This window comes from Orycteropus afer, unplaced genomic scaffold, assembly GCF_000298275.1.
Source record: "Orycteropus afer afer isolate SDZICR_OR568_19922 unplaced genomic scaffold, OryAfe1.0 scaffold00043, whole genome shotgun sequence".
NCBI lineage: Eukaryota > Metazoa > Chordata > Mammalia > Tubulidentata > Orycteropodidae > Orycteropus > Orycteropus afer.
In genome coordinates, this window is record NW_006921630.1 from 3,863,100 (window position 1) to 3,875,516 (window position 12,417).

At 39.0% G+C, this 12,417-nt stretch overlaps 1 protein-coding gene across 1 annotated transcript in view; it reads left to right on the top strand.

Annotated features, from left to right (window-relative positions):
- Nucleotides 1-12,417, top strand: part of RASAL2 (RAS protein activator like 2) — a 559,503-nt gene that overhangs the window by 519,776 nt on the left and 27,310 nt on the right. Inside the window, exons 9-11 of the mRNA XM_007937610.2 lie at nucleotides 1,695-1,839; nucleotides 8,842-8,986; nucleotides 9,601-9,837. Of these exons, the coding sequence (XP_007935801.1) occupies nucleotides 1,695-1,839; nucleotides 8,842-8,986; nucleotides 9,601-9,837 (527 nt within the window). The remainder of the gene's footprint in view (nucleotides 1-1,694; nucleotides 1,840-8,841; nucleotides 8,987-9,600; nucleotides 9,838-12,417) is intronic.

The following is a 12,417-nucleotide window of genomic DNA, read 5'->3' on the forward strand; positions in this document are numbered from 1 at the left end:
CCGCGAAGGAACTGTTTCAAGTGCTGAGGACCAAGCATGTCTTCTTGAGGACTAAGGTGCGCCTGACACAAGTCATGATATTTCCAATTGCCTCGTATGCATGTGAGAGCTGGACAGTGAATAAGGAAGACTGAAGAAGAGTTGATGCTTTTGAGTTGTGGTGCTAGTAAAGAATGCTGAAAGTACCATGGACTGCTAAAAGAACTAACAGTTCTGTCCTGGAGGAAGTGCACCTGAAATGCTCCTTGGAAGTGAGAATGGTCAGACTTCGTCTCACCTATTTTGGTCATATTGTCAGAAGGGACCATTCCTTGGAGAAGGATGTCATGCTTGGTAGGGTGGAGGGTCAACGAAAGGGGGAGGCCTTCAACGAGATGGATGGACATGGTGGCTGCGATGATGGGCTCAAGTATAGCAGGGATCGTGGAGCTGGCGCGGGATCAGGTGGTGTTTCGTTCTGCTGTGCATGGGATCACTATGAGTCAGAAACGACTCGACGGCACCTAACAACAACAACAACAAACATTAAATTTTACATCAAGTGTTTTAAGGCTGTTGAGGAATGAAACAGCTGTTTTTCTGGGGCATTACTCCTTATGTCTTTCTTCTCCATGGCTGGCTGGCTGGCTGATAGATAAGTAGATGGAGAGATACAGAGAAAGAGAGAGAGATAGGCAGCCTAAAAAATGAGTTCAAGGGAAAAGTTCAAGAAATTTCATGTTGATACTTTGGACCAATTTATAAATAATGCAGTTTTTAAAAAACCAAACTCATTGCCATTGAGTTGAATCCAACTCATAGCAATCCCCATTGGGTTTCCAAGGCTATAAATGTTTACAGAAGTAGATTGCCCCATCTTTCTTCCACAGAGCAGCTGGTGGGCTTGAACCACTAACCTTCTGGGTAGCAGCCAAATGCCTTATCCACTATACCACTAGGGCTCCTTAAATGATATATAGTGAACACTTAATATGTGCCAGAAACTGTTAGGTACTGGAAATATGGTTGTGAACAAAAATAGGTGCTGTCCTTGGCATCATGAGTTTACAGTCTTTGAGGAAAAACAGCTTTTAATCAAGGAATTACAGATACAAATGTGAGATTACAGTAAAAAGGACAGAGAAGAAAAGACACATGGTGTTGAGTGTGGAGCACAGGTCTGTGACTAATGGGGCATGGGCAGTGTTGCTCAGAGATAGCTTCTTAAGGAACTAATGGTGTGAACTAAGATCCAAAAGATCTGAGGAATTAACTCAGGGACAGTGGGGGCGAGAGTGAAGGCGGGAATGCAGCTGAACTGAGACCAGCATATGCATGGTGAATAGAGAACACTGTATATTAGAAAGAGGTTGATACATTCAAGAACTGAAAAATATGGACAATGAGGCTAGAGCAAAATGCTGAGAGAATGGTACAGAATGATGCTGGAAAATAGAGTGAGAGAAGGTAGAGACATGTAGACCACATTCATAATTAGTCATTATGAAAAGTACAATGGGAAACCTTTGAAGGAATTTTAAACTTAGGGGTGGTGACATACCTAAAAGTATCCTGACTGCCTTTTTTTTACTCAAATGAATTTGGTAACTTTAGTTTAAAGCAGTTTTCCCAGGATTTCTCATATTTCATCAATCTTTTCTAACGTATTTTATTTATTCAGTTATTTTCTTCCTCATTGAATATTTTTCTGCCAGGATTTTCTAACCGACTTGGTGATGTCTGAGGTGGATCGGTGTGGAGAGCATGATGTATTGATCTTCAGAGAGAACACCATTGCCACCAAATCCATTGAGGAATACCTCAAGTTGGTGGGACAGCAGTATCTTCATGATGCATTGGGTATGGAAGAGAAAAACCTCTATTTTCTTTCCCTATTTTAAATTATTTCACCTTTATGAGACAAATGAATACTGAGTTCAATTCTGTGTGTTAATTAATTTTGTCTTACTAGAGTGTTAAGGTCTGAGTTTCAGCTGTATGACGTCTCACCAGTGAGGGAATAGATTGTTACATAGGATAAGGGCAGAAATGGAAAGCCCATCAGCATGTGCAGCTATCCGTGAGCCTTGAGTTCCTAATTCTGGGATATACAGTAAAATTAGTGGGGGTCACTACTAAAGATCTGAGTTGGCTAATTTTTCTCAAAGTGTTGGGTGTTTATATTATGATATAAATATGCCTTGAAATTGTTAATCTAACATTTATTAGCATGCATACAAAACTAAGAAACTCTTGCCAATTCCCACAGTTCCCAGTTTCTACCTTCAAGGTCTCAAGATTGTGTTTTTTAAATTGTAGTTTAAAACACACACATGCATACATACATACATACACATACATGTATAAGGAACTCTGGTGGTATAATGCCTAAGGCATTTGACTGCAACCAGAAGTTTGGCAGTTCAAATCTACCAGCCGCTCCATTGAAGGAAGATGAGGCAGTCTGCTTTTGTAAGGATTTACTGCCTCAGAAACCCAATGGGGATCCCTGTGAGTCAGAACCAATTTGATGGCAGTGAGTTTTAGTTTTTTTTTATATATATGTATGTTTTTTTTTCTCATGAATAAATGAGAAAACATTTGCCATTTTTCAACAGAAATTTTTAACAATAACAACTTTTTGTTTAATAAAGTTTCTTGCTAACCAGGCCACTCGTTTGTGGATCCAGATGTGGTCAAGAAATTCAGGTGTCAGCAGTGGAGTAAGGCACTGTCCTGGGTACTTTAATACAGATCATGATAAAGCAGACATGAGTTCCTTGAAGGAAGTAGCCATTTCTTTTATTTCCATTTCACCAGTACTTAGTACAAAATGTAGAGCACCACTGTCCTATGGAAGGATAATGTGAGCCACATACGTATTTTAAAAGCCATTGTATTTGACAACATAAAGATCTCTAGTGATGACTGAGACTGGTGTCTGGAGATAAGCAACTAGGTGGGAAGAGATTTAAAAAAAAGAATGACTGGTCAAGAAATAGGACTAGAGTATTGTTTACAAGATTGATATATTCAAGAACTGAAAAATATGGACAATGAGGCTAGAGCAAAATGCTGAGAGAATGGTACAGAATGATGCTGGAAAATAGAGTGAGAGAATGTAGAGACATGTATGTAGATTTACTACATAGCGATTAATTCCTACTATGTAGAGGTATTTTTTTTTTTTTTTCTCTTCCTTCCTGCTTCCCCTCTTCTTACTCATTTGTTTTCTCTAAGTTACATAGTTTCCTATAAGATCTAATGGGACTATATGAGAATGGTGATGATGGCTTTTCATTGACTTTAGGAAAGATGCAGAGGTTTTTAGTCTCGTTTACATAAAGAGCTTATTACAGTCATGTCATAAATTTTATCTCATGGTTTGCAAAAGACCTTTTCAAAATGTTGAAAAGCAAAGATGTCATTTTGAAAACTGAGGTGCACCTGGCTCAAGCCATGATATTTTCAATCACCTTATATGTATGCAAAAGCTGGACAATGAATAAAGAAGAATTGATGCATTTGAATTATGGTGTTGCCAAAGAATATTGACTATGTCATGGACTACCAAAAGAATGAACAAATCTGTCTTGGAAGAAGTACAACCAGAATGTTCCTTAGAAGCGAGGATGGCAAGACTTCATCTCACTTACTTTGGACATGTTATTTGGAAGGATCAGTCCCTGAAAAAGGACATAATGCTTGGTAAAATAGAAGGTCAACAAAAAAGAGGAAGACCCCCAATTAGATGGAATGACACAGTGGCTATGATGATGGCTCATGATGATGGGTTCAAACATACCACCAACTGAGAGAAGATGGTGCAGGACCAGGCAGTTTTTCTTTCTTTTGTACATGGGGTCCCTATGAATTGGAACCAACTTGACTAGTACCTGGCAACCAGCAACAACATTGTCTTATAAAAGGCAATGGATGAAATGTCTTCAAAAATATTCTCCATTCTCTGGACATAGGGTGAATATTTGTCAACTACCTGCTTCTGAAAAATCTACTGTTAATGTTCTATAATTCAGTGAGCTAAACAGAATTCCCAAAGGAGTGAAAAGTGAATATAAGTCCTCTGATTGGACGTTGAATAATTAAACAGCTGATTGGCTCAATGGGACATGAAAATTAGTTCAGTGAGCATGAGAAGAAATTCAGGTAAACATTCAAAGATCTCTGTTATATTTTTAATTTAGGAGCAAGTGCCAGGGTGGTGAAACAACTATTGCTTCCAACAGCATAAACAGAATAATTGGTATACTGTCTGAAGACAGGAATTGGATTGTCCTCTTCCCACTTAACTCCCCAGACATATTTCTGCTTAGCCTTAACATCCTACACTCTCAGTGGCTGATTTTTTTTCCTCCTATATTTGAGTTTTATGACAAATGTTCTGTTTTTAAAGCACGTTACAGAATGAATCTATTAAGCCAATGCAAATTGATACTTATTTCATGTGAGTCAAGAAAATAGCGAGTGATTTTTCAAATAGTAACTCTGAAGAACTGCAAAATTTTCAGGTATCTAAGTAAGATTCAATTATGTTTATCATATGATTGTACTTGCTGTAACAGGAGCCTCTAGTAATACAGTTTAGAAAGATTTCAGTAAAGCATTAAAATTAAAACTGCTTGACAGTAAAATCTCAGTAAACCAAAAAATGAAATTAAGAAGTGAAGCTGAGCACTATAAATAAAGTTTTGCTATATATTCCACACAATTTGGGCAAAAGATAGATGCTGTTTCCAGATTGCCTAAAGAATTCTCAGAGGACTTGAGTTTAAAACTTGCCAGTCATACTGTACACTCTCTACCTGCTTTTAGACAGTCTTCATTTATCTTGATTAAAGCATTGCCATTTACTAAATAAGACTGCCTTGTGTAGACTTAAATCTCCCTTCTGTTAGCCTTTTACCTTTCTAATTAAAATCAGATAGCATATTGATGTCCTGTGACACACAGGACATCTGTGAAATACAAAAAAGAAGTCCCTGAAAGCCTGATTTCCACCCTTGGTGGCAGTGGCAGATTCTTTCCAGTGGTAATATGTTCGTACCCTTTGACATATTCCTATATGTGAAATTTTGATGCTAGATGGTAATGAGTAAATAATATAGATAGAAACCATTCTGGGCATGCACATGCAGCTAAACAACATAGTGAGCACCTCCCTTTGGTTCTGTTTGTTTGTTTTGTTTTGCTTTTTCCCCAAAGGCAAGAGGGCAAACAGTTTGTAATTTTTGATCAGGTAGGCAACTCCTAGATATAAATCTGTATTAAGCTTTATCTTTCAATGTGCTGCATTCCACATTAGCAGACATAGGTTATAGTTACAAAAGTGAAGACTTTTATTTTTCTATTTAGTAGGATTTTAAAATACATTATAATAATCAGGGAAGAAAGACTTTTTTGTTCACTTTGGAAATGGTTATAAGCTTGGGTGCTAACTGGAAGGTTGGCAGTTCAAATCTACCAGCTGCTCCACAAGAAAAAGACGAAGCAGTCTGCTTCTGTAAAGGTTCACAGACTTGGAAACCCTATGGGGCAATTCTACTCTCTGCTATAGGATCACTATGAATCAGAATTGACTCAATGGCAATGGATTTGGGTATTTTTTCGGTTCAAGAAATCTGTTCTGCATAGCCTGAACCTCAAACAATATAAGCAGATTTGGAAGGATCTTTGAAATGTCTACTCTGATAAAGACCTGTAACAAACTAAGAACATATAATTGTACTTTATGATTATATGATTGTATTTATCATTTCTGATAAATACTTATTGAACATCTGTGATGCTTTGGGAACTATTCAAGGGGCTGAGAATAAAACCTGGTGTCTGCTTGACTAGTCATTCTGGAGATGACACAGACATGTGAACAAATGAGCACAAAACAATGCAAAGCATAGAATAGTGCCCCCTTTCCTCACTTATCAACATGGTTAGGTTCTAAAGACCAGGTTGTTATGTGAAATCTTGCATTATGCAATAATGAAGGATGACTCTATTATGTATGTTTGTCAGACCACTGAGAATCATGGCCCAGCCAAACTGACTTATAATCTTAACCATCACAAACAGCGTTAACTCTTGCCTCACACCTCAGCATTTATTACTGCCAGGAATACATCATTAATGGTGAAATAGTCGGATAGTAGATTTTTTACTATTGTCATAAATGTGAAATGTCAGATAACCAGATAGTTGATAATTAAGGAGTAGGTGTAAAGCATATACAAGAAACAGTGTGTAGTGGAGATAAACATGGGAGGCAGGGATTTGTTCTGTCCAGGAATGTTGGGCCTATCTTTAGAGAGTACTGGATAACTAAATAGGGCTCATAAGCTAAATCTATAGGGAAAAGCATATACAGGTTATACAAAGAGATGTTCTACCATTTTGTGCTATCTTGAGTGACTATTCCAAATCAAAAGGTGAGCCTGTGGACCCTTACTTGCATCTGTGTTTGGTACAAATATGAGCACTTAAAACCTTAGATGGGCTGTTCAATCATGCTTGGCTTATTTGTTCTTCTATAATGTTGACAACATTAGTCACCCTGTAGAGGGGACCTTGTAAAAAATAAAGAGCTAATGCTAATTAAATGTATCTGCCATTTCAAATGAAAGATACTATGTTGTTTAATTATGGATAACATTGAGAAGAATAGGAATTCCTGAACACTTGATTGTACTTGTGAGGAACCTGTACCTTGACCTGGAGGCTGTCGTTCGAATGGAACAAGGGGACACTACATGGTTTAAAATCAAGAAGGGAGTACGTCAGGGTTGTATCCTTTCCCAAAACTTATTCAATCTATATGCTGAGCAAATAATCCGAGAAGCTGGACTATATGAAGAAAAACGTGGCATCAGGATTGGAGGAAGAATCATTAACAACCTGAGATACGCAGACAATACAACTTTGCTTGCTCAAAATGATGATGACTTGAGGCACATACTGATGAAAGTTGAAGAATACAGTCTAAAGTATGGATTACATCTCAACATAAAGAAAACAAAAATCCTCTCTCCTCATCAAGAAGAAAGAAGAAAACCAAAATTAATGGAAACAATCAGTCCTAGCGACTGGTACACCATCCAATCTGCAACCTATACAACCATGAGACCAGAAGAATTAGATGGTGCCCAGCTACCACTGCCATCCACTTGGAAGGGATGTAGGAGATCCTGCATAAAGAGGGAGAACAATGTGGAACAAAACTCAAAATCATTTGGAGGCAAAAAAAAAAAAGAAGGTGGGGACCAGGTTTGCTGGTCCAATAGAGCCTGGTGTAACCACTGAGACTATGGCCCCTAGCTGCCCTTCAGGTCTGGAATTGAACCCACAACTGTGGTTTGTTTCCAGCCAAACAAGTACAGGCATGTGAGTTAAACAATTTACCTCAAGTAGACACACGCCCTGGAGAGAACAATCATGGGAGAAGGAAGAGCTGCTTATGCACAGGGAGATAGCTCAGGGTGCAGAAGAGTATGAAGGGATGGACACTGGGAGGAGGTAACTATGGGGAGGAAGTGGGAGGGGAGCTGCTGCATTGTAAATTTTGGTCAATGACATGAGACAAAGTATATGTGAACTGCTGTATGAAAAGTGAATTTACTCTGTAAATCTTCACCCAAATCCAAAAAAAAAAAAAAAAAGTAGTTAAGAAAACAAAAATCCTCACAACTGGACCAATGAGCAGCATCACAATAAATGGAGAGAAGATTGAAGTTGTCAAAGAATTCACATTTCTTGTTTCTACAATTGATGCCAATGGAAGCAGCAGTCAGAACATTAGACGACACGTAGCACTGGGAAGGTCAACCGCGAAGGAACTGTTTCAAGTACTGAGGAGCAAGGATGTCTCCTTGAGGACTAAGGTGCACCTGACACAAGCCATGATATTTCCAGTCGCCTCGTATGCATGTGAGAGCTGGATAGTGAATAAGGAAGACCGAAGAAGAGTTGATGCTTTTGAGTTGTGGTGCTAGTAAAGAATGCTGAAAGTACCATGGACTGCTGAAAGAACTAACAGATCTGTTCTGGAGGAAGTGCACCTGAAATGCTCCTTGGAAGCAAGAATGGCCAGACTTCATCTCGCCTACTTGGTCATGTTGTCAGAAGGTCCCATTCCCTGGAGAAGAATGTCATGCTTGGTAAGGTGGAGGGTCGACAAAAGAAGGGAAGGCCTTCAACGAGATGGATTGACACAGTGGCTGTGATGATGGGCTCAATATAGCAGGGATCGTGGAGCTGGCTCGGGATCAGGCGGTGTTTCATTCTGCTGTGCATGGGGTCGCTATGAGTCAGAAACGACTCAACGGCACCTAACAACAACAACATGTTGCTTAATGTAGTGCCCCTATTATGCTTACAAATGTTATGATGATATTAAAGGTTGCTATTGTTCCACTTCCAAAAAACTAAACCAAACCCACTGCCATCAGGTCAATTCTGACTCTTAGCAACCCTAGAGGACAGAGTAGAACTGCCCTGTAGGGTTTCCAATGCTGTAAATCTTTACAGAAGCAGACTGCCTGTCTTTCTCCCACAGAGCAGCTGGTGGGTTCGAACCACCAATCTTTTGGTTAGCAGCCAAATACTTTAATTACTATGCCACCAGACCTCCTTAGTTCCTCTTCCTAGGATAAGGGAAATAAATGTGATGTGTGAGATGTATTAACTCTTGGGTTCCAAAGCAATAGCGCTTTGTGGGCAGTGGCCTCCATATCAGATCTCAGAAAAGAATTTCTCATTATGTACTTTAGGGTAGAAATCCTAAATCCTTTTATCCAAATCAGAAAGACACTAGTTTTAGTTGTATTATCTGTCATCTTCTCCTTCAAATAGGGGAGTTCATCAAAGCTCTGTATGAGTCAGATGAAAACTGTGAAGTGGATCCCAGCAAATGTTCATCTAGTGAACTAATAGACCATCAGAGCAACCTGAAAATGTGTTGTGAGCTGGCTTTCTGCAAGATCATCAACTCTTACTGGTGAGCTAGTGTCAGTGCCTCATCCCCATATAAAAGCCACCATATTGTTACTGTGAGGGCTTAGTGGGAAAAATGAAAGCTGCTCTAACACAGTACTGTCTAAAGTAAATCTTCGTTGTAACCAGAAGTACTCTGAACTGATTATTTAAATAGAATCCTTCCCTAGGATATTAGTAGCACATTGTCTAAAACCAAAGATATTTTTCTGGCCCTCTAAGATACTTACTGTTAAGCAGTTGTGTTAATGATTTTTGATCACTGCTCCAACCAAATAATTGGTAAGATTTTGAAAGCTCTTTACTGAGTAGTCTTAAGCTGTTTTAAGCCAGGTTTAGTCAGGAACCTCGTGTCATTTTCTCATTTTGCAAAACTAAATTTACGCACATCCTGAGCTTTGTAGCTTGGGGTTTCCAGTCTCCATCTGGCCATCCAGCCTTCTGTGAATTTCCTACCACCTCCACCTCTCAGCTATGACTCAGACAGCTCTCCTCACTAAGCCCTCCTCACAGCCTGGCTCTAGACCATAGATGTGTTGGGTCAAAGTGAGATTGCTTGTTCTTTCCTGGATTATGGTACTTATATTTAGAGGTTTTGATTTTTTTTCCCTTCCCTAGTGTTTTCCCTCGTGAGTTGAAAGAAGTGTTTGCATCTTGGAAGCAGCAGTGTCTGAACCGAGGCAAGCAGGACATCAGTGAGCGGCTCATTAGTGCCTCGTTGTTTCTCCGTTTTCTGTGCCCAGCCATTATGTCTCCCAGTCTTTTCAACCTTATGCAGGAATATCCTGATGACCGCACCTCTCGGACTCTAACTCTTATTGCCAAGGTCATCCAGAATCTGGCCAACTTTGCCAAGTAGGTGACATTACCATAGCCACTTTAAAGAACATTGTTTTAAAAATACATGAGGCCTAAACTTTGGATGAGGGTAGAAGCTTCATCATTCATGTTAGAAGATTTTCCTTTCATTGTTATTTAAAATAGCAAAGAATCTGAAGCAATGCAAATATTCACTTTATAGAGGAATGGGTAAGTAACCTGTGATATATCCATTCAGTAGAGTATTTGCAGCTACTGCAAACAATGTTTATAGCCCTAGTGGCACAGTGGTTAAGCCTTTGGCTGCTTACCAAAAGGTAGGTTCAAACTTAGGAGCCACTCTTCAGGAGAAAGATGTGGGAATCTTCTCCCATAAAGATTAAAAAACAAACCCATTGTTGTCAAGTCAATTCCAACCCATAGCAACACTATAGGTCAGAGTAGTACTTCCCCATAGGGTTCCCAAAGCTGTAATTTTTATGGAAACAGACTGCCACATCTTTCTCCTATGGAACAGTGGTAGGTTTGAACCATCAGCCTCACAGTTAGCAGCCAAGCACTTTACCATTTTGCCAGCAGGGTTCTTTTTCCCATAAAGATTACAGCCTTGGAAACCCTATGGAGCAGTTCTACTCTGCACATGGGGTTGTTAGGAGTTAGAATCAACTTGACAACGACAGGTACAAAGTGTTTACAAAGAGTATCCAATAATAAGGCACATTATGAGGATATAATATGAAATGAAAAGTACTAATAAAAATAGTCAAAACAAAACCAAAAGACAGAATACTGAATGGTACAAATGCTAATATCCCAGCAATATGAAAACACAAAAGCCAAAATAGAAAAAAGTTGGAAAAAACATTCAGACAAATCCTGTGGTTACATTGCCTAAGTCTGGCCAGGACACTTTAAAAAAAACAGTGTCATAAAAAATGGAAAAGATGTGAGGAAGACTGTTCTAAATTAAGAGACTAAAAAGACATACCCAAATGCAATGCTTGAAATTCAATTGGATATTGAATTGGGGGGGAAGGGGACCTGTGAAATACACTGATAGAATTTAAATATGGATTGTATATACGATGATTCATAAATAATATTTTTTAGAAGAAAGTTTTAGTGTGGTAATAGTACTGATTTTCATAGGAGATAATAATTTCTGTGAAGAGAGCATGCTAAATTAGAGGTAATGTCTGCAACTTAGTTTATATAGTTTCAGGGGGAAGAAAAAGTGTATGTACATATAGAGAGAGTAAAAGCAAATTTGACAAAATGTTAACAGTTCATTAAATGTTGATGAAAGGCATTTGGATGTTCATTGTATTTTCTTTCTTTCTGTTTTTTCCACTGTATATTTTCTATAGGTTTAACATTTTTTGAAAGAAAACTTAAAGAGTAAACAGTTGGGAAGGAAATGGACTCAACTGTAAACAGTGATAAGTTTGGATAGTGTAAGCGTGGGTGCATCCATACTTATTTCTATTTTTTCAGTGTCTTCAAATTTTCTCCCAGTAACCTTGTATTACTTTCATGATTTTTAGAAAGTAGTTTTAAGAAATGACTGAGAAAGAATTCATACTTGTAAAATTGATCACAGATTTACTCAGTATGGAGACTTAAAGATAACTTTCTATTAGCAATGTATTGAAGAAAAAATAGACATTCAGTGAGATAAGATTATTTTCTGGTATAAATAGTGGTTTTTTAGAAGTAAATTATTTTGACTTTATATTAGGAGCTCTGGTAGCATAGTTGCTAAAGCACTAGACTGCTAACCAGAAGGCTGGCGGTTCAAACCCACCAGTCACTCCTCGGAAGGAAGGTTGGGCAATCCTACTTCCGTAGTGATACCGCCTCAGAAACCCAAGGAGGGGTCGCTATGAGTCTGGGCCGACTCGATGGCAAACAACAACAACATACCATATGTGTGTGTGTGTGTGTGTGTGTGTGTGTGTGGCACTCTGGTGATGTAGTGGTTAAGGCATTTGGCAGCTAACCAAAAGGTCAGTGAGTTGAAACCACAGCTGCTCCATGGAAGAAAGATGAGGCATTTGCTTCTGTAAAGATTTACAGCTTTGTTGTATGTGCTGTTAGAATGTCCAGGTATATAGTAGAGCTGACAAAGGGACAAGGGTGTGGTGACTTCTTCGCCACAGCCAGCTACTTAGAGGGAGCAAGTAGTTGGACCTGTAGGCTTTGGACCATGGTTGCAGAGGACATCAAACTCAATTGGCATAACATACTACACAAAAACATTGACCACATCCTACTTGGGTAAATAGTGGCTGAGATCTTAAAAGCTTACAAATAGCCATCTAGCTGCAACAATGGGTCTCTCCTTGTCCAGAGCAAAGAATAATGAAGAAAATGAAAGATGCATGCAAACAGTCCAAGGGACTGGTAGACCACACGATCCTCAGACTGTAGGGCGATGAGACCAGAGGAACTAGATGGTGCCTGGCTACTACTGTCAACCACTCAGGGGGATCTGTGTGGGAGATCCTGGATAGAGTGGGAGAACAATGTGGAACAAAACTCAAAATCATTAAAAAAAAAAGACTAGGTTTGCTGGTCTGATGGAGCCTGGTGAGACCCCTGAGACTATGGCCCCTA